General features: G+C 43.4%; 1 protein-coding gene across 1 annotated transcript in view; it reads left to right on the top strand.

Moving 5' to 3' along the window:
• Positions 1-12304, top strand: part of LOC145415679 (uncharacterized) — an 88013-nt gene extending 75709 nt beyond the window's left edge. The window contains exons 6-9 of the mRNA XM_080284893.1: positions 6208-6546; positions 7145-8278; positions 9883-10064; positions 11683-12304. Of these exons, the coding sequence (XP_080141019.1) occupies positions 6208-6546; positions 7145-8278; positions 9883-10064; positions 11683-12304 (2277 nt within the window). The remainder of the gene's footprint in view (positions 1-6207; positions 6547-7144; positions 8279-9882; positions 10065-11682) is intronic.
• The last annotated feature ends 11666 nt before the right edge of the window (positions 12305-23970 follow it).

Genomic DNA, 23970 nt, shown 5'->3' with positions numbered 1-23970 from the left:
CACACACACACACACACACACACACACACACACACACACACACACAAACACACACACACACCAATGCTTCTTAATCCATGTTACTTGTGGCTGTGAGTGCCGAAGTGGAGGAGAACATGGGAGGTGAATCAGTAAAACAATCACGCTGGGAGAAATTGTATATCTTTCTACCCGGCGCGTCCTTACTGAGTGTATATAGTAGGTCGGCATTTTTAAAGCCATTCTGTAGTGATAATAAAGTCTGTCGTAGTATCAGCTTTAAATTGTAGAGGCCAGATAGAAACATAGATAATATATTCTGGTTGTACTGACATTTACTTTAATCTGACAAAGACCCGTAACCCCTTTCAGCTCAGTTGATGGCCAGATGTAGTCAGACTGGAGGGTTGATTTATCTGCTTACCAAGGACACTCATTCCTGCCACATAAGACTCATCAACTTTCACACAACCACGGCTTAGTATTCAGGTTACAGAAGTGACCCGGTTCCGTCAGCGGATAATAAATCGACTGTACTAACATGTTTTTATCCAGTTAGGGTTTCGGATCCTGGTGAGAGAGGATAAAGTTGATCGTAGCGCAGACACATGGTTAACGGAAGGAGAATACTGAAGGAGTGAATAAGGGGAGGGAGAAGAGTAGGGAAGGAGATAGAATCGTCAGTGGTCCCACGTCGCATCTCTTCAGTTCGTTGACGGTTTTTATTTTATTCTTGCTGCCATCAGACGATTTTATACAGCTCTGACGAGATGCCTTGCAGGGAGGGAGTTAGAAACCATTTTCATTATTCCCCCAACATGATGACATTTCTCATTACCTCCACCAGTGAAGTTGGACGGAGGTAATGTGTTCTCCCTTCTCTGTTTGTTGACAAGATAATTCAAAAAGTTGTAATCGGATGCCAATTAAAGTTGGTAGATAGGTGGGCAGTTGGTCAAGGTAGTTGTTTAGATTTTGAAATGGATCCGGATGCAGGAATAAATCATAAATTTAAATGACCTTGGCGGAGGTATGCGCTCTCTGATACTGAGCAACAGAACGTACTAAGACTGTAGCACTAACTGACTATGTAATATGGTGAAAGTATTAGTCTGGTAGGAAAGAGGAATTGCAGCAGCAACTCATAAATTTTCCTGGAGTTGGCGGAACTTTCTAGTTTCTGTTGCTATCGTCAGACGATTACATTCGCCTCAGTAGATGTTCGGCATATATTGTGTATAACAGAAACTATTTCCATGAACCTCTCCAGCAAGATGACGTCACGCTATATACAGTCACTACCACCATCATGCGTACTTTGTTCAGCCAGGGGGAGGTCTCGTAGGCAATTGATGGGGCGAGAAGAAACGTGACGCGAGATGATAATAAGACAGAGACGCGAAACGAAGGATGACACGAGTATGGCGGCGAAATGAAACACGGTGAGATAAAGATTAAGCTGACAGAGGAAGACTGATCATGAGTAGATAAGAGAATGTGTCAGAACTGGAGAGAAAGGTGAAAGCGTGAAGAAAAGCACACTGGTTAATAATGATGAATAAAAATACTGGACTATGAACAAACGTGGGTGTAGGAAGAACCGCTGACAAAATAAGAGAATATGAATACAAAGGGTGGGATAAGGAAGAATGTAGATGCAGAAAGAAGACTAACACATGGAAGAAATAAAAATTAAAAACGTGTTATGAAAGAAGGTAGGTGTGAAAAAGAAAGGTAACATTAAAAAAATATAAGATTGGGAATAGGAAAGAACGTAGGCATGGGAAATAGGCTCCTAGCGATGTAGGTGACACGAATGTAAAGATCAGGTTGTGAAGGAATGTTGGAGAAAGTGAGAGAGATGGAGGGAGGGAGAGATAGGGATTACGGGAAAGAAAGACAAGCGAAAGAGGAGTTAAGAGGCGACGAAAGGTGACGAGGGCGTGGGAAATAGGAAAGGAAATTGGAGCAAGAATAAAGTCAGATTGAGGGAGGATGAACAGACGGAAAATATAGGAGAGAGAAAGCAAGATTTTTTTTTTCTCCAGTATATACTGTAATATTTTTTAAATGTTTAGATAATTGAAAATAATCTGTCTTCATCAGAGTGTCTCAATATTTTTGCAAGATGTCGTGAGGACTAGTGTGTGTGTGTGTGTGTGTGTGTGTGTGTGTGTGTGTCATCACCTGTAGAATGGAGGCGAGACTCAAAAGCTTGTATGTTGAATGAATGGTGCACTTTATCCATATTTATGCTCGTACGATTGTGTTTTAATTTCTTATCCCCGAATTCTACCCATCTTGTTTATTTTAGTGAGAATTGGAATAAAATGGTGAATGATGGTGCTAGTGTTGATGATGATGATGACTGTGTGGGGGGATGCAATTAAGTTTGTGTGTATGTGTAATAAGGAAGTGCATCGCTGTGTTCATGTTATGGTGCGGTAGTATACTGTACACATGACGGTAAGCGTGTCACTGGTGATGGTTCGGGTTGCGTCGTGTGTGTTCGTAAATGTATGTGAATGAGTCCGCAGTTTTGTCTACGTCCCTGTCACCGTGTGTGTGTGTGTGTGTGTGTGTGTGTGTGTGTGTGTGTGTGTGTGTGTGTGTGTGTGTGTGTGTGTGTGTGTGTGTGTGTGTGTGTGCCGCCACTTCACCACCAACAGACAAACTTATCAGTCATCAAGAGATACTGAAGTTTGTTTTTAACCTCGCACTTGCAACCCCTTACAAAAATATTAAGATCTTTATTTCTGCAGAGAATACAGTATTTTCCTTTGTAGCAGGTTGATGAACTCATTATAATTAATTCTTAGGGTGATATTCGCTTGACTATCTCCGTGTGGATATTGTTTGTATATTGATCACGACGACAATGGAAGGTAAGTGTGTCAGGAAGCGTCGTTACTAAGTAGGGACAGAAACGCCTGGGGACCTTTTGCACAGGATGCGGCGTCTGACAATAGATAGATAGACAGACAGATAGATAGACGGGTAAATAGACAGATAGATAATGGCTTCTACCGACTGAATTTATACAGGTGAAAGTAACAAGGGGACATGTTTCAAAATGTAATAGTTTCTACAGTGTCAGTATACTAGCACAGTTTTTGACAAGGTCTACCATTAAGCTGCTTGTAATGACGTACGGCAGTTGTTTGTGACCTTCAACTGTTGTCATTTGGGACCATCATATCAATCGCGGTGACACAGTGCACCAGGGATCATGCCAGCCCTGTCATTGCAATATCTCTGCGTCGCAACAACAACTTTCATGGGTTATGCAAGGCGGACGCTGAATATACGGCAGCCCTCCCCTTCTTCCTTCAGCCTCAAGAAGAAAATGCAGCGAGCCGTCATCCAGGAAACTGTGAAGAGAGTACCTCCGTGTGTGTGACCTTCCTACCACCAACTTTCAGGTGCGGCGACCCACACCTTTCCTGTCGTGAGGTTCAGAGGAATTCACAGACATATTGACGACCAGTCCCCTGCCGTGACTTGGATTTGTTTTTGCAGGAAGGACTAGAGACACGGGACGATTTTTTTATCCTCCTTTCCTTGTGCTTCTTGCAGGAAACATAACCCACGATAAATTTTCCCTCGTCACTGAGATACATTTTGCAGAAGGAAAAAAGATACTCAAGAAGAATTTGCTCAGTCCTTTGTCAAGATCATAGATACGACCTGGAACTAACAGTAAGTTGGTTTGTGAGTCTGGGCGCAACCCCGTCACTGGCCTCACTTCCGACACAGACCCCACACCTGCCATATGCTGAGTTTGGCATGACACAACACACCCTCCCCAGATGTATAGTACCCCATTGACACCAGACGCAGAATGACACCCGACACAGGAGCTGAAAAATTTCCAAGAATTTCCACGCCCATATATTTCTGTCATAACCTAAGACGTTCAATTAGTATCTCGGTAGACTAAATAACATGATTTTATTATTATTATTATTGTTGTTGTTGTTATTATTATTAATGATGTTATTCATGCCTTACACACACACACACACACACACACACACACACACACACACACACACACACACACACACACGCACGAACACACACACACACACACACACACACACACACACACACGCACGAACACACACACACACACACACACACACACACACACACGCACGAACACACACACACACACACACACACACACACACACGCACGCACGAACACACACACACACACACACACACACACACACACACACACACACACACACACGCACGCACGCACGCACACACACACACACACACACACACACACACACACACACACACACACACACACACACACACACACACAATCTTGTTCACATTGCCTTAGCTTCCCCGCGCCGACTGTAGCTCCTTTAATTTAACAGTGCGACGTTCAGTTCTCTCCTCATCTATTCAGTCCTAAGCTTGACGTCAACATTCAGGTCCATGTGACACACTCTTACCTGAATAAATTTACCTGGCGATAGTTTGAATAAAATACTAGAGTTGTCCGGACCAAGGGAAGGTTTATGGTGCTATAGTTCTCTCACTTTAACTTGGCCCAGATTTTCGTCGTTTTCCAGGTTACTTCATTGAATTCAGTGGGAGAATAAGACAATGCTATAGCTCTGAATTCTCTCCATTGCACTTGTTTGTGACTAGAACCATATTCTAGTGTTAATTATTGTTGCAGCTCAGCACTGAAGATGGAGAGAGGGCAGTTTTAGGCCAAGTTAGTGTAAAAAGGATATAGTATGAACGCCGTCAGGCTCCCGTAACTCTCAGTTGTATAAAGTCGTGTCATGTTCACGAGAGTAAACTACGAGAGAAGATGGCCACGAGAGGGTTACAAGTAGCGAGTCCTCCTTTGTACAGAACGAGACTTCAGCGACTAGCCACATCACTAGTCAGTGTTTGCCAGCAGAGCTGGACATCAGTATTATTACAGTAGGTCTCGGTGGCATGGTGGGGGATAAAAATCTTGGGTAGAAGCTCATACGCTAACGCCTCGCGGTTCAAGTGCAAGAGGTGGCCTGAGGTTTTTGTGTTACGTACACAGGGTTGTCTCTGATGGCATAACCCTAGATAGGTAATGTGGGGTCTCAGAGACCCCAGTCCCCGAAATTTAATTTTAAAAAAATATGAGCATAAAGTCTACAGATCTGTCCGTCTCATTACCTTCCTGCCTAGTAATGCTCTTCATGGGGATGATGGGGTCATAGCTGTACTTGGCTCTGATTTTGCTCTATAGAGCCATTGGGGTATGTTAGACCCCAGATTACCTATAATGTAACCTCAGTTGAGCCCTCTTGTGATTTTTTTATTTCAATTTGCTGTCTTTCTCCTTTTGTATACAGAAGGTCCCAACATCGGTCTACTGCAGACCACCCAAGGAATCATGATATTACTTTTCAGTTTTGCAAGATGTAATTTTAAAATTTTTATACCTAAAATTGAACCATTTTTGTATAAACTTTAAAAAAATATATATATTTTTTCGATTAAACTTTATTTTTTCTGGCCCTATTTACAGATAAGGGGTTGAATTATTTCTGTATTGAAGCATTTTGAAATATCTCAAACGGAAGTATTTTTTTCTTATTTTTTTTTTCCCATGGGGTCCGTCAGACTCCACGTTACCTAATATAGTAACAAAATCAAGATTACCTTACAAGGGTTAAATGATCAGGCCTGCGGTAGCCTAGCCTGAGGTCCCTCTCCGGTCCGACTGGTGTATTGTAAAGTGAATTTGATGTTACCGATTTTATTGATAAAGTATAGACTAGCGACATGCCTTCTCAGAGCTCTGTTCTGGGGTAAGGGGAAGTGATCAGTTATAGTAATCTTAGTTGAAGCTATAATACGCATATTATGCGAACAAGAGTGTGCTGATATTAGGCTTTAGGTCTGATTTCATATTACCATGGCTTGTTCACACGGATGCAGAGTTGCACCTACGAGTAGCCTATATGTTAAAATGGCGTTGTTGTCAGTATGTCACAGGTTCCGTCCGATTTGGACCTGTTTCAGAACTTAAGCATCATTACGTATATCGAAAGATGTCCATATTAAGCCAAAACTGTTATATCCTCACAACACAGTTTTAACAAGTGCGATTATTGTTTTCCAGATAATATTATACTTGATAACCTCTGCACCTTTGAAAAGAACTGCAGACTTAAATGCAGTGTATAGTAACGTTCCTCGCTTTCCACAGCACCTCAGACTCCTGACGCTGACCCTGGCTTTAGCGTCGGCGGTCCAGGGCGAAAAGCTACCCGGACAAGGAGGCGGTGGGAGGCACGGGTCCGGACACGGCGGCGGCGGCCATGGCTCCGGCAGCCAGGCGGGGCGGGGCGGAGGCTTCGGGGGAGGCACAGGCGCGGGCACAAGTTCGTACACCTCGACATCGACCAGAGGGGCGGCCTCACACGGCGGCGCCTCCACATCACGGTCTTCCTTCTCCTCACCCAGCCAGACATACGGACTCCCCTCACAGACACAGACCGTAAGACAGACACAGACACCCTCACAGACATATGGTACTCCCTCACAGGTAAGTTAGGGTTCATTGCAGCTACCCTGATGTTTGGTTATCTGTCACCGTATGTCGTTCGTGACGCGTGAATGCCAAACACCTTCATTGCTGTGACATATGTTATATTCTTGCTACCTTTCAACAGCTTTATTATACTTTATACAAACTTTTCGAAATGAAGGGGCTAGATATAGCTTTCATTAACCCCTTCAGTACGAAAGGTCTTTCTGAGCTGAACTAAATCATCTGGAAATTGCACGAACAGGGTAAAAGAATATTTCTTAATGCAGAAACGATTACTATCAGGCCAACACTGATCAGCATATACTTGACCAGTGATATCAAACAAATGAAGGAGAGACATTATTATCCATGTACTCATACACTACATAACCTTGCTAATATTGTACATCACAGGTCATTTATGTAATTATAAATGTGTGTCTTATATACAGTATGTGTGAGAGTCGTAAGCACTGAAGATGGAGGAGAATAAAAGTGAACGTGTACTGTCGTGGTATTCTCAGAGTGACAGTGTAGCAGCAGACACAGGAACCAGAGTCTCAGTGAAATAGAGTATTCCTTGTCCGTATAATTGTTGAAACATGATTTTCAGGGCGTCTCACAGAGCTACGGACCACCTCGGGAGAATTTGACACCTCCCTCACAGACTTACGGAGCACCTGAACAGCCCTCACAGACCTATGGAGCACCACAACAGCAACAACCTTCACAGACTTACGGTGCACCAGAGCAACCCACGCAGACCTACGGAGCACCACAACAATCTCAGCCCTCACAGACTTACAGAGCACCTCAACAGCCCTCACAAAGTTACGACGCTCCCCAACAGCCCTCACAGTCATACGGAACTCCACAGCAACAACAGCAACCCTCACAGACCTATGGAGCACCTCAACAACCCTCACAAACGTATAGCTCACCACAGCAGCAGCCTCAACAGCCCTCACAAAGCTATGGAACTCCCCAACAGCCATCACAGTCGTACGGAGCCCCACAGCAGCAACAGCAACCCTCACAGACTTACGCAGCTCCCCAGCGACAGTCTCAGCGACCCTCACAGAGCTACCAGGCCCCACAGCAACGTCAACAGCCTTCACAATCCTACAGTGCCCCTCAACAGCCCTCACAGTTATACAGTGCCCCCCAGCAACCGTCACAGTCATATAGTGCCCCCCAGCAGCCCTCACAGTCATACAGTGCTCCTCAACAGCCTTCACAGTCGTATAGTGCTCCCCAACAACCCTCACAAAGCTACGGAACACCCCAGCAAGGCCCTCAGCAGCCCTCAGAGTCATATAGTGCTCCCCAACAGCCTTCACAGAGCTACGGAACACCGCAGCAACCCTCACAGTCGTACGGAGCACCACAGGCGTCCTCAAGGGGCCAGAACAACGGGTACGGCGGCCGACAGAACAACAGAGGAGGCTTTGGGAGGCGACAGAACGGAGCCAGGTCAGGTGGGCAAAGGCAAAGCAACAGAGGCGGATACGGACAACAACAGGGGCAGAACAATGGGTATGGCGGACAACAGCAGCAACAAAACACAGGCTATGGACAACAAGGACAACAAAATAATGGTTACGGACAACAGCAACAAAACACTGGCTACGGACAACAGCAACAACAAGGCAACGGGTACGGAGGCCAGCAGCAACAGAACAATGGGTACGGTGGACAACAACAGCAGGGTGGAGGAGGCGGCTATGGCGACGACTCCCATATGAAGGTAAGAATTTGGGGTAAGACTCATACATCTCACTTTTTTTTTTTTTTTCCAGAAATGGTTATTATGATAGAGAAGCGGAGTCAGGGCCTAGATCTCGTTGGGATGGAGTTTTTTTGTGCACTGTAACCTATAATTTCAAAACATTACACAGAATTCAATACATTTGCGTTAAAAAAGACCATATACTTTTTTAAACATGAAATATTAGTCCAGATGAACTGAAATTTCCGTCAAAACTAGAGTCACATCGTCATCATCATCTTAACCGAACCTCCTGGCAAGTAAGAGGTGGGTGGTATCCGGAAACAGGAATGAGAAAGCACAAAAGTGGGAGAACTATCAGCAGAGCGCCCAGTGACATGGACCACCAGTCTTTCATACACCAGTCACACCTTTGAAATATGGACTCAAGCCTGTAATCCTCACTCTCTGTTCCTCCTTTTGATTCCCTTTCTATTATGACGTTTTATTTTTACCATCATCAAACGATTTCACTCAGCTTACGGAAGACCTCTCGTTGTAAAGGAATAAATAGATTGTTTCTATCCCTTTCCCTACGAGAAGTCCTTTCCAGGATGGGTAAAATCGTCTGGTGATTGGACGAATAATAAAAGAAAAAATATTGCAGGTGACCCATTGCAATAAGTGAAAATGTTAGGTGGGAGAGAGACACAGGTTAGAATCCATGCTCTAACTTGTCTCTCTCCCACTAAAGATAAAATATTTTGTTTTTTTATGGTTTTACATGATTGTCTTCTTCTCAACCCAGAGCCGAATGTACTGTTGCTTTCACGATTCCTTTTACACATCTTGGGCTCTGAACGAATGAAGAGAGATTACAAGTCTTCCATCTGACTGTATACAGGTTGCACATATATATTGTGCATTACAGTCCTGGTGTGTGGCAGGGATGGTTTAGTGAGAATTTCTAGTGTTTTCCTTATATCATTTACCACTTCCCATAACCCTTTTCATGCTCTGTACTGTAGTATCTGCCTTTTCTTTATCCAGTGATTGCATGAAAGAGAACTTATTAATGTAGCAGCCTAAATGTCTGTGGTCATGCCAGGAGACTGAATCGTCCCCACAACACTCACGTCGGGAGAGCGCAATTTATGGACCTTCCGGTATTGCTGGTTAATTTTAGCTAGGTCTTGTTAGGTTATAGCTCATTTTTGAGAGTCAAAGTTTTTATTTTTCCACAACTGAAACGGCCCTATTTCCGAAAGCAGAATGTGGTTAATAATTTTTTGTCACAACGAGAGTACAGCCTCATATCAGTGGCATTTGAACTTCTCTCCATATATTTACAAGTTCCCATTTTCCATTCTTTACTACTGCCCATTCCTCTACTTAACCACTGTTTTTACCACTTTCCCATACCCCTCCACAAATACTTTCCACTCTCTTACCACTATTCCCTTTCCCACATTGACACCTTCCCTTCCTGCCACCAGACGTATTCTCTCTCACCATCCTCTTTCTCCACCAGATATACACTTTCTCCCTGTCTCCTTCCCATCCCTCCACCAGACATTTACTCCCTCCCTCATTCCTTCCTATCCCCCCACCAACTACATTCTCTTACCACCCTCACCCCACAGGGCATGCCATATGGTTTTGACTATGCAGTGAACGACATGTACTCCGGCGTGGACTTTTCCCAACGTGAGGAGAGTAACGGCGACGTGGTGACGGGGGAGTACCGCGTGCAGCTGCCGGACGGACGCCTTCAGATTGTCACATACACCGCTGACCATGAGAATGGATTTGTGGCTGATGTCAGGTGAGGTGGGGGGGGAGGTGTAAGATGAACTGGGATGAAACAGGACAAGGATAAGGACGTGGAGGGAGGGGGCTTGGTGAGTTAAGAGGGCTAAGGACAGGATCAGAGAGTTGGATGTTAGTGATTCTTGCCGGGGATGGATGTTAAGAGTGAGGTCGGGAGGGGGAGGTTAGGTTGGATTGGGTTGAACTGGGATTTGTCAGGTTAGATTAGATTACGATAGGGTAGGCGGGTCAGGGAAGGTGTTAGGTTTGGTGAATCAGGGAGGATCTTTAATGGGTTTTCGTAAATAAGGTTAAATTGGGCGGGTTGAGGTTAGGGTCAGAGGGCCGCTGTTCAGGTGAGTCAGAGGAGACGAGGTGATTCGGGCGAGTGATAGGAGGGTCAGGAAGGCCAAGGGTTAGGTTATTATGCCCTTGTCGGTGTTTAGTGAAGCTTGACGATTGACAGGAGAAGGCTGACATTTCCCAGGTTAAAGCTGTTTGATTAGTAAGTTTACAGTGTACTGGAAGTGCTGACGAGGCGCCTACACTCGGTGGCGCTGTACACCTTTCTTGGCGCAGCTGCAATGTACAGTACATCCGGGACCCAAACTTCTCCCTATTTCCATGCACCTTGTCGTGGGAAGGACCCTGATGAGGCGCTGTCTACCGCTAGGGGGCATTGGTAGGGGACGCTGGATCCCTACACGGTGTATGTACCGTGCTGTACCTTTAGGAGGGCGCTAAGAAAGCAGTTGCTTGCCTGTGGTCGACGGGTCTGCCTGGCTAGACAGACCAGGATTAAGCAACAATAGCAGCAACGCACTGAGATAAAGGTAGTCTATTCACAAAGGTAAAAATAGAACCATTCTCACAGATATAAAAAATAAAAAAAAGATAATATTACTTAACCCTTTGAATGCATAATGTTTCCCCTATGCAGAGTAAAGTTGTCAGGCGTTATTTTCCTTCACGTATCAAAGTTCTAGAAAACCTTTGAATGGGCTATAGGGACCACAAGTACTTCGCAGGAATATCGGGCGCCTAGCTCTTGCTCAAATGAGGGCTGTTTCTGAATCACGCTTCTTTTGCTGAAACCTGCGGCTTATGCGTCGACTCAGGAGCAAGTGCTTCGCGGCCCGATTGTTTGCTCCTACAAACAGTGGGAACAGGTAGGGGTCAAAACACTCCTGCAGAAAATTTCGGTCGGGATGAATTTGAAACGCGCCCATATGTGACCCAGGTGCAACCATCTTGCCAAGTTTCATCGAAATCATTTTCCTCAGTTTCGGCAGCACTGCACACACACACACACACACACACACACACACACACACACACACACACACACACACACAAGGATTATAGACCACGTGTATATGGCCTCTCCCTTCGGAACAGAATCGTCCATAGTTTGTGTGGATGAAGTGTAAAGATGGAGGTGGAAGGGCAAACATCTTAACCACTTCAGTCCGACAACATATATATAATCCTTGTTGTCTAGACGATTTTATTTGGGCTACCCCTTGACCACTTCGCCACGAGGTCTTTTCTGAGCTGAATGAAATCGTCTGGGGGTAGCAAGAGCGAAGAGAACGTCGTCGTAATGAAGGGTTTAACGCTCTCTCCTCTCCCAGATATGAAGGCGAGGCTCAGTACCCGTCAGGCAACGCTGGAGGTGGAGGAAACGGCTATGGCAACGGAGGTGGTAACGTTGGTGGAGGTTATGGCAACAACGGTGGAGGCAGCGGAGGTGGATATGGCACAAGTGGTGGTAATGTAGGCGGTGGAAGTGGATATGGCACCACTGGTGGAAGCGGTGGCGGAGGATATGGAACCACTGGCGGAAGTGGTGGAAGCGGTGGAGGAGGATATGGCACCAGTGGCAGTAACGGTGGAGGTGGCGGTAGTGGTGCATATGGCAACGGTGGTGGAGGCAGTGGTTTTGGCAACAGAGGCAGCAGTGGTGGATATGACACTAATGGAGGCAGTGGCGGAAGTAGCTATGGCAACAGTGGCAGTAACAATGGAGGAGGCGGATATGACAACGGTGGCGGAAGTGGAGGTGGTGGAGGTGGGTATGACACCAGCGGAGGAGGAGGTGGAAGCACCTACAGCAACAGTGGCAGTAACGGTGGAGGCGTTGGGTATGGCAGTGGAGGAGGAGGCAACAGTGTGTTCCTTAGCACACCCTCACAGTCGTACGGCACACCAAGCCAAAGCCAGGGACAGGGCTCAGGGTACGGACGCAGGAAGTAAACATGGCGCCATCTTGGTTTCCCCTGGTTTCATTATTTCTATCCACTGACACAGAATCATTTAGACGTTTTACATATTTTACAGAAGCGTTGACGTCTCACATAATTATGAATATATATATATATATATATATATATATATATATATATATATATATATATATATATATATATATATATATATATATATTAGTTATGAAATTTAGGCACATATTTTGACATGTTACCTGTACTAATTTAGAGATACGCGCAAGTGCTGATTGTTGTTCTCACAGGGAATGACTATCTTTCCAGTTTTACCCTAAGATTGTATTTCCAGTGAAGAAACTTTGTCAGTCTTAACAGACGCAGTGTGTCTCAAAATATGGTTCGACAGTTCTACGATGAATTCACTAATCTAAGAAAATACTTAATTCTCAGGTTCTTGCGCACATTTCTTGTAACATCGGGTCGTATTGTAAGTGGCTTTGGAGATTCGCAACACATATTTCGTAGCGATTTATTCAACACATTACAGTTCATTTATCCTCCTGTATGGTACTGATGCAAACATGGGCATAGATCCTGGGGAGGGTGGTGGGATAAATCCCTACCTGCAGTTGGGTTTGGGGGGATATCGTATATAATAATCACCCCCCCCCTCCTCCCACAACTGAATAATAAAGTTAAACCGACGTTTACCCTTCGGGTACTTAGCCGTTTCACTAAAAAAAATATAGGCCTATAGAAGAGAAGGAGAACTAAAACTGCAGGAAGTATAAGAAAATATAACTTGAACCGACATGGCAAAGCTTTTACAGTGAGCGCACTTGAGATGATGCAGCGATGCCAGATTTGGCTAATGTAACGAACTATGCTAAATTTATTGTCCATGTGTCTCGTACCTGACATTTTGCCTACTATGATAAATGTTATAATAATCTGTACAAGCAGCTGTATCGCCTCACTTCTCTCAGCGGTGGCCCTCTCTTCCCTTTATATGCTAGTAACGTACTCGTCTCGGAACTCATCCCCACCCCCCACCCCTAATCAGAATGAAACTGCGCCAATGGATGCAGAGTACTGTATGATCGATGTTAATACGATATAAATAACATACAAGAGAATGTTAAGGTGTGATATACCAAATTAATCGCTGAGGATGAGGTGCAACGAACCATCCTATATCATCTAGAATACAGCCTCTTCTAAACACTAAGCCAGGGGGAATCACTGAAGCCAGGTTGTGATGTGTACCGCCGAACCCCGTGTTTACGCGGTATCACCTTGTGCCAATAGTTACATCATAGGTTACGTAGTACGTAGCGCTTCCCCGCGTCTTATCCGTCCCCACTTCACATCTCGTTGCTGCACACCTGCAACCTATATGAAATTAATTACTGTTAAAGACTTGTCAGTCAAAACTGGGCCATGAAATTATGTATGACTGTACAGTATACATCGTCATTGCATTGAACAAAAGATTTCTTTAGAAGAGAGATATGTTCGCCATTCCAGTAATATACAGTACGTCCATATATGTTGCTGTGTGTTGTAAAGTGATGAGAAATTAAATATACATCACGCTGGTATTTATTTTTGTACTTAAATAGGCTACTGTCCTTCACATTTATATTTTTGTAACGACATGTATGAAAAATAAATTTATATTGCACATACAAACGTTCTCTCCCCTAACAGATCAGTAGTATAATATGCAGAACCAGCAAATCATTATTCATCATTTTCTGACGGCCATGCAGTTAACTTTATTAGAATCTGTACCATCATCACTGCCTTCTCAGTAGAAAACTACCAACGTGAGTAACCAACTGAGACCTGAGAGTTTATATGTGAGTCTAAGGCAAGTGTATGTCTTTGGGTATGTCTATATAGGATACATGCATGGGCCTGGGAAAATGGGGGCTCCAGTGGTATACCAGGAGTATGATGGGTCACTAGGAGGTTAGTAGGTGTAATGTGGAAGAGTGTGTCAAGTGTCTGATGGAGGCTAGAGTCTGATACGGCCGCCTCCACGATTCTTCACTTCGGACATAAAGGGATAGGCTACACCAAGAATGGTTCTTTGGCTGCTGGAGACTGTGCCGACAACTGAGTTCAGGCACTAGGATACTGCAGGAGGGCTGATGACAAATGGAGAGCAGTAGGGTGAGAATATACTCGAAGTCTTGACTCGGTAACGAACAATGACCGTAAGTTGCCGTGATCCTGAAGTGTCCAACAGACGACCCGACGGGCTTCAGCAGGACTGGTGGTTGTTGTCCCAAACTGGTGTGAGACTTGGGATGAGGATGACCACCTTGATAAAGCTGAACGGATAACCGAATGTTACCGTCCCAGGGACAGAGTTATCAACTCTGCTTAACCCTGTGCACACCGAAATCACCCTACATTATCCTTGACTACCTCACAGGTCACGGATGTTTCAGGGGCGGATCCAGAAATATTTCTTGGGTGTTGCCTGTATCACTTCTCAGAGTAATGAGGGTTTGGGATCCCCTGTCTCAGTCAACTAAGGAACGTTGGTCAACAAAGGATGGTGTGTATAACATTAGCAAATTTCTCTTTTCATTGATATAATTCTACGATGACATTAATGTTAGAATTTGCTACTTATTTTGTTTATATATATATATATATATATATATATATATATATATCGGTAAACACGGGTCTCTTGAAAATAGGAGCATATACCCATCCTACGCCCCCGCTTAAATCCGTTATTACACTTTTTAGGTTAACGACCTAAAATTGTCATCTCTTCATCTTGACCGTTGAATTACAAAAAGATAAATAAACACTAGGATGTGGTGCTACTCACGAAGGAGTGCTGTAAAAAGTATGTAGAGCCGCAGTATTGTTGTCATTGAGTCACATAAAATAAGTTGCAAAAAGGCGAAAATCTGGGCGAAGTTAGAGTGAAATCGGTAAAGTAGGGAAAAGTAGCCCAGGCAATAATGTAAGGCTATGTATTACTATCAGTCAGAATTCCATGCTGTGGAAAAGTGACCCAAACAGTTTGGAAAGCTATATACCGGTACGGTATATCGCTTAGAGGTTATAGTATGGAAAAGGGAATATCCTCTTGTTTATCTGACTTGGCCCTGACTTTCGTCCATTTGCAGATTTTATCATACAGCTCAGTTGCAGAAAAAATGCAGTACTACGGCTCTATCCTTCCCAGAGCTTTTCTTCGTGACAAGCATCGTGTTCCAGTGCTAGTGCGTAATTACAGTGTAGTATTCTTGACTGAGAGATGACAGTTTTAGGCCCCCACTGGCCCCCAATTGGAAATTTCGTATTATGTACTGTGTGGGAAATATGGGACATCCCTTCCCCTCCAAAAGGAAGGGGTTGGCTTAACTTTGCCAACCCCCCCCCCAATTCGTCGATACCTGTAACATCCGTATATTCATTGGATGAAATGATGAAAGCAGTCTAAATTTGAAAAGAAGTTATTTAGACCATTCAGAGTATGGATGTCAAGTGTAAATACTTTGTGGGAGGAGGCTGCATCTAAATCACTTCTAATGCAGGATACCATAGTTGTGAAAAAAGCAGCGAAGATCGAAGCCGTAAAGTGTCATGAAAAGGATGTTACGACATGTATGGTCCTTTAAAACTGAGCTACGTGAAGTATATTCCAAAAGAAACAAATTCTCTGCCTATACAGGTAGGTAAAATGAGCTACAGTGTGTGTGTGTGTGTGTGAGAGAGAGAGAGAGAGAGAGAGAGAGAGAGAGAGAGAAAGAGATGCATCGGTATGTAATCCTATGTAGTTCTTTTTTATGAACGAAAGGCTAGAATGCCCCCTCCTCCCCCCAAAAATAAAGTACAAACCAAGAGCCCTTCTGTTCAAGGTGCTTGGACAAAAAAAAAAAAAAAAAGAAGAAGAAGAAGAAGAAGCCTCTTCACAACGGAGTATTTCTAAGCATAGTACAAACATCTGGTGGTCAAAATAATTTTAAAAGCTGTTATTTTGTTGCCAGGTTAGCGGCACCTTGTTTACCCCTTGGGGTGTGACGTTATCCCAATCTGAATGCAGAGTTGAGGGGGGAAAATTGTTAACCTTAATTTACATGTCTGGAATTTTCCCTTTGGCGGATAAATCCTGGTGGCGTTAGGCAGAATAAAATGCGCAAGTTTCTATAATCAGAGGATAAAAGATTAGTGCTGTGTGTGTGTGTGTGTGTGTGTGACAAGAGCTGATTAAAATATGCACTAGTGAACAAGAATAATCTCAGCTTGAGTAACTCAGTGTTTTGTTTTTGTAAGGTAATTTACTCAGTTTAACCCTTGTAAGATATTTAATCAGCTCAGTATCACTAACTCAGTTCAATCGAACTTAATTGTTAATGACCCAATGGTAACAGGGCAAAATGACTGACTTAATGAAGTTCTCGACAATTGAATATATATATATATATATATATATATATATATATATATATATATATATATATATATATATATATATATATATATATATATATAGCAGGGGTACCCGGCGTTCCCCCCCTCCTTATTTATCTTCCTCCTCCTGTCCCTTCTCTCATCTCTCTCTCTCTCTCTCGTTATTTATCTGAATCTTACTACTCTTCCTCCCTCCCGCAAACCATCGGTCTTTTTGGTCTGAAAACCTTCCTTGGGTCATAAGAATTCCAAATATGTAGGTTAAGGCCAGGTTAAATGAAAATTGAGGGCGTAGTTCGTGAACAAACAGACAGAAAGAGCCCTTTATACCAGGAGTGTCCGGCGTTCCCCCTCCCCTTGCCCTCCTTATTTATCTTCCTGCTCCTGTCCCTTCCCTCATTTCTCTCTCTCTCTCTCTCTCTCTCTCTCTCTCTCTCCCCTTCCTTATTTATCCGACTCTTACTACTCTGCCCCCCTCCCTCAAACCATCGGTCTCTTTGGTCTCAAAACATTCCTTGGGTCATAAGACCAAAAAGACGAACACTCGAATCCTATTTGTTCCAGTTCAATCTTTCTTTCTTCTCCAGAAAGAAAAGTGGAGAGGTGGGTTGGGATGCAGGTTATGCCGATAGGGAGAATGGTAACTCCGGTAATTCTTTACCAAACGGGCGCTTTTCAGTAGAAAATATGGAAAGGGCGCGCCCGTTTGGTAAAGATTTTTTTTTTTTTTTTTTTTAATTGGGCCCATAGGAAAAGACCTACGTTTGCTTGATGCACAGGACCCCCTGAGCTCTATAGTATGGAGAGGCTATCTCCGCCGCGAGCGTGTGATTGTGGCCGCCAGATTGAAACACCAGCACTCAAATTCAAATACATTAATTCCACTAAGCAGTGGTTATTAATAAAGATACTCTTGTCGCTTATAATATAAAAACATATATGGATTATGATTTTTTTCTTCCTAGTTCAACGAATTATATAGGAGTACATTTAGCCAATGGGTATAAAACAACACCATAGATTGCTGCAGTGCAGAACTTACCCTTTATGGCACTAAGGCGAGAAAAGTAATGGCAGAAAGGGAAAAGACTGACGTTTAAATGATAGTATTGTTGAAGCTGTTTTACGTCGAAGTAATGGTGTTGAAATAATGTGGGAAGACCCTAGAAACCGAATGTCCAGATTGATAAAGGCAGGAAGAGACATGGAAAAATCTACAAGAGCGTGTGAACAGAAAAGAAGAGGACTTGGAGAGAAAGACTGGAGATAAATGGGCCTCACTTAGTGGCCTCATTCATGCAGGGATGCTGGGGAAGCATCTTCCTGCCCCTCCCCAAGGGGCAGTAATGTATTACTTGTGAAATGTAACGCCATCTCCGATGAATTCCTGTGCCCATTTTGTATCTGTAAGCTGCACAGTGGACCATGGCATTGTACCGGTATTTTCCGGAATCATCAGCTTACCAAAACCCACTGAGCAGCTCAGTACAAAAACGTGGGCATCAGGCGTGGTGTAACATGGCTGCCGCTACACCAGCACCGCCCTGGCGGCGGCTACATAAATTACGCGGTGCTACCAATGAGAAAGCCTTTCTATATTATAGAGCTCAGTGATAGGACCGCAGGACCCTCGTCCATGCCTTCGTCCTTTTTTTTTTTTTTTTTTTTTTCCGGGGCCATAGGAAAGGACCTACGTTTGCTTGATGTGTAAAGACCGCAGGACCCTTGGCAGGACCCTCGTCCTCCCTTGGCACTTTGAGCTCAACCTCCATACATGTCAGATCAGGGACAATTCGCCGTCTGGACGATTCCCCGTCGTTTATTTACATACTAATTTATTTAGCAAGTATAGTTTTTGAGTTCTACAGTATGAGTTATAAAAGTGATGGTTGTTTATTCTTTTTACAGGAAATGTAATATATGGCATAAGATTGTTGGTATTAACAGAAAATTGAAACGCGAATCAGCCGATGTACGATAACTTGCATGTTATCCTTTAACGTTAGGCTACATACAAGAAATTAGCATTTATATAATAAACCTTAAGTGAACGATGGATAAACGCTGATTCATATAAGTGTGTGAAATACTTACATTTTGGGGGGGTTATCAAATAAACTAGGGTCCAACTCCGCTGAGATGAAGTGGAAATTTCCTAATCGGCATAGCCTTTACTGTAAAACAAATTCCAACATTGGTTTTGAAAGTTTTGTACGTATTCAGACAACTTACGAAGAAATAACTATATATAACGGAGGGATTAGAGAAGAGATTCCGATCCTTTCGTAGAGTCGTATGATTGTCTCTTCACTCAATGAAAGTATAGATACTTAAAATAAACAGAAAGGACGGACATGGACGGCATGTGTAATGATGCCGGTGAATTTCACGTGGATACATACCGGATGGTTGCTTTTTCGTATTGTGGAAGACGCAAATACCATTACATTAAGGTAGGTCATATATTGTGATTATGTGAGAGAATGGCTGGAAGTGCCGGCATCAGAATATTGAATATTGGTAGTACGAGATCAGTGCATTTATTTGGAGGCACTGCATCAGAGAAATCTTGTTTTGGTAAGATGAGTAAAATTAGGCATCAGATAAATGTGGTGTAAAAATGAAGATACCCTTTGAGGGCCAAAGGCTAGTTGGGATGAAGAATGCTAGACAGTACAATACCCGTATTCTCTTAGCCTTGCACAGAGACCTAATAACGTTTTTCGTTTTTGGCAGGATGTTCTGAGTAAGTGCCGATTCAAAACCCACACCTCAGTGAACCAGCGATGACCCTCACACAAAGATCTCTGGCTGATGCTCAAAACCATCCAGCAGATGGGCCATGCAATGTAGGGAAGAATTTTATCACCTTTTTAAGGCATGGCAGTGCTTGTGCATTCATTTTTGCTGAGATGGGTTGAGAGTTTCTGCCCCTTTTTGTTATTTTTCATCTGTATGCAACATACTGTAGTGCCATCACCTTCCATAACTTTGTGGCCTCATAATTGTAGAATTTTAATTCCCCCCAAAATAAATTTTTACTTTCAGGCAGACAGTTTTTGTGGATAAAAGAAGGGTTTTCTGATTATTTTTTTGTGGTTCATTTGATTTTGACTCATTTCTGTCGGAATTGCCTTATTTCCCAGATTTCCTGCCTCCTCCCATCCCTCCATATATGTGGAGACCCATGCAGAGGAAAGAAGCATTTTCACTGGAAAATGAATTGCATAATAAGTGAGAAAACCCATGTTCTATCCAAGCCTAACAACATCTAACAGCCTAACTGGGTGCCTTTGCTCTTCAGACCCCCCAAAGCATTAATTTAACCATGTTTAACCCAATCAGACTGCACGGAAGAAAAATGAGGCTGTGAAGTTGGCAATTTTAAGCATGAATATGACTTTTTCAAATGAAGGAAATGGTAAAGGAAAATGTTGCAGTTGATGAGAGGATCCCATAGAAAACTTAAAACTGTAAACCCTGTGTGTGCCAGCTACCTAGTATAAGAAATACAGCACACCCTCGTTGTACAATCTTTATAGTGTACAGTCATTTGCTTATGAGTTCAATAAGAATTTTTTTTTTTTTTTTTTTTTTTTTTTTTTTTTTTTGTAGTCACTGTGATGCCTGATTTCTTATTACCAGTGTGTGATCTTTTTCTTGCTGACATGATTACAACACAAAATTCATTAAACGATTGGTTTTCAAAAATGCATCGCAGTCGTAAAATGAGGGTGCGCTGTACCCAACAAAGCATCACAGGATTAGCAAATGGAAAAGTAGGTGAATATCCAATGATGAAAGTAATAGAAGTAAATAAGTTTCATGAAAAGGTGTATGGTATATTGATTTTATTTCATTAAAACCAAGAAACAGTGTGCACAAAAATATGGCGAGTGAAATATAGTATTCTTGCCAGCAAACTGTGAGAGTTCACCATCAAACCAAATCTCTCCCAGTAAATAGTAACATAAAGTTTTAAACTTTTTTTCTTTTTTTTTTTCTTTTTGTGCATAATAATTATTGGAGGTGTCCGTGACCATAAGGGTGACCGCACGTAAATATTGGGATAAACATTCTAGATTTTTTGGTCATAAAGTTACTCTTTGCTGACATAACAGTGCTTTTGGTCAGATACTTGAATTTATTTATATATATATACAAGTATATATATATATATATATATATATATATATATATAAATATATATATACACACACACACACACACACACACAGTAATCCCTCCACTATCCGATGTAATAGAGCCAAAGGCATGTCCGGAAAGTGGGCCTCTGACTGCTGGACTGGTACTTATGACCCTAACCCAGCCTAACTTTGAAAGCCACCTAAATAACTCCCTACCAGACATGCATAGCACTTATTTAAACCTATTAAAGACCCTATTCACACCAAAAATGGACATAAAATGCAATATCTCAAAACTCACTTGACGCAGTTGCCCTGGTGGCCCTGGACGCCTCTTGTGAACAGTGACTCTAGATATTTGGGCACATGGCATGTTTTCCTTAGACTGATCCTTTTCACAGGCTGATATCTTAAAGCATCAACCCAGGAAGGAAGGCACCAAGAAGAAGGCTGCATATCTTGGCTGAACTGTCAGTCATTTTTGTCTAGAGACACTGAATGGAGGAAGTAGTTTCCTTGACACTTGCCTGAAGGAACGTTCATGGATGGTGTGAGAAGGTGAGTGAAGTTTACACTCCGCAGCAGATGGATATATATTGTGGTGTGGGTGTGGTGGATATGGAGAAATGGGTGGAATATGTCATGAATGTAATGAGAGCGAGTGATTTTGTGAAAAAAAATTTTGGTGGGATGTTATTTTCATTTAAATCAGCGTATGCTTCACAGGATGGCTTGGATGAGGTAGAGGATAGATTCTGGGATGACGTAATATGTGTAGTAAGTGGTATGGGGGATGATGAGATTGTAGTTTTGGGAGGGGACTTGAATGGTCATGTAAGTGAACCAGCTCTAGGATATGGAGTACATGGGAGATGGGCATATGGTACAAGAAATAAAGAAGGGGAGAGGATACTCGAGTTTCATGAGGCAATGAGCATGATTGTGTGCAACACACACTTTAGGAGAAGAGAGAGGAGGTTGATGACATACCAGTACGAGTCTGGGGTAATAGCAGCCAGATAGACTATTTCCTGGTCAAGAAGGCTGATAGGGTGTTAGTGAGATGTTAAAGTTATAGGGATCAAGAAGTGTGTACACCAACACAAGTTATTGATACCAGTATGTGACTTGATGCTTAAGGAGCGAATGATGAAAATGAGGACCTGTGCACCTAGGAGGAAAATGTGGAAGTTGAAAAACCAAGCAGTAAAGGATGCCTTCTATAACAAGATTAGTAAAGTGGTGGCTGAACTTTGAGCTGTTGACAGAAGTGTTATTGAACAGTATAGAGCTCACAAGAACAATCTCCTGAGAGTCACTGATTCATTGTGTGGATGGACAAGGGGCCCTCCCAAGACGATAACTTGGTGGTGGGATGAGGGTGTAGAAGCTACAGTTAAGGAGAACAGAAGGATTTTCCGGGAATGGAAAATGGGTGGTAACAAAGAGGAATACTTGGCTGCCTATACAGTGCTCGTCAGAAGTATGGGGCGCCCTGCGTCCCTCCTGAGAAACAAACCTTTCAACATTGAAAAAACATATAAATAATGCATTTTATTTACCTTTAGTGCTTCGTAGGGTAGCCTTTACGTTTCTTCACGGACCTGAGACATCTTGGAAATGAAAGGACGAGGCTCCTGAGGTGCTGGAGGGGTATTTTGTCCCAGGAGTCACGAATGGCGGCTTCCAGCTTAGGCAGAGAGCTCACGTCCTTCCCTTGGAGACTCTTCTTTACGAGGTACCAGAGGTTTTCAATCGGGTTGAGGTCTGGGCTATTTCCTGGCCAGTCTGTCATGAATGATACCTCGCAGTCACGAAGTCAATTGGTGACCGATTTGGCCTTGTGAGCAGGTGCACTGTCCTGCTGAAACACTCGTGCACCTGTTAGCTCGAAGGAGTCTGGTAAATGATCACACAGAAGCTCCAGGTAAACATCCTGATTCACTCTGAGCTTCTTGGGAAGTACAACAAGCTTCCCCAAACCCTTCCCTGAGAAACAACCCCATACCATGAGTGAATCAGGATGTTTAACTGTGCTTTCTACATACCGTGGGTCAAGTGGGTCACTACCTTTGCATGCTCCTCTGTTACAGGTAACACTAAATGTTGCCTCATCAGACCACAACACTGACAACCATTGCTCCTCACCCCAATTTAGATATTTATTAGCAAAGGCAAGCCTACGAATTCTCTGGCTGCTAGAGAGAAGAGGCTTTATCACAGGCCTGTGACTTGTGTAACCAAGCTCATGCACCCTACGAGACACTGTTCTCACTGACACCTCACCAAACACTTCCGGGTTGCTCTCCTTAATTTTCCTTGCACTCACACAAGGATTAAACTCCACTGCACGTTTTAAAACATTAACAGACCTTGGGGAAGTTTTCCTAAGCCTACCAGACCTCGGTTTCTTTGTGGGAACTTCGCCACTGTTTTCCTCCCAAAACCGCGCACACCAACGACGCACTGTCGATCGTGCCACACCAACCAATTCACTAATTTCCTTTGTGTGGTGGCCTGCCTCCTTTAGAGCAATGATCTGGGATATGATTTCACTCGATAGTTCACGGGTAGGTGCCATAACAAAGTTTTGAAGGCCAAAACACTGCGGGACACTCGGTAAAAAATGGCGCAATTTGAGAGGGACACTCGGCGGAGTTCCTCTCTCTCAGGCAGCCCGTGGGCGACTGAGGCAGGAACCAACCAGCGCGTCAGAAGGCCTCAGGCTACCGTGACGTCATGCTCGGAGCTCAAACTTATGGCTCAATTCTTACCCCCAAAAATGGGTGATTCTTTTTGGGCCATAAGTATTGCGCGCCCGGCGGACAACGCTGAATACTTCTGACGAGCACTGTAGGGCTAGAAAAGAGGTTTACAGAGAAAAATCTGAGTGAGAGACTTACTGGATAACCTAGAGTGAGGAAAGGAAGACTATGATATTTAAGGTGGGAACTGAGATGAACAGGGAAAACAGGGATATCATACTTGAACAGTGTGTGAAGAATAATGAAGGAAAGATACTGGTGAACAGTGGGGATATTAAAGGCGCCTGGGGACAGCACTGCAACCGGCTGTTGAATGAAGAGTTTGACTGGAATAGGGA

The sequence above is a fragment of the Coenobita brevimanus genome, chromosome 103 (genome assembly GCF_032717465.1).
Source record: "Coenobita brevimanus isolate Jiangsu-jjx chromosome 103, ASM3271746v2, whole genome shotgun sequence".
NCBI lineage: Eukaryota > Metazoa > Arthropoda > Malacostraca > Decapoda > Coenobitidae > Coenobita > Coenobita brevimanus.
The sequence above is the reverse complement of the archived record's forward strand: the minus strand, read 5'-3'. Positions and strand labels throughout refer to the sequence as shown.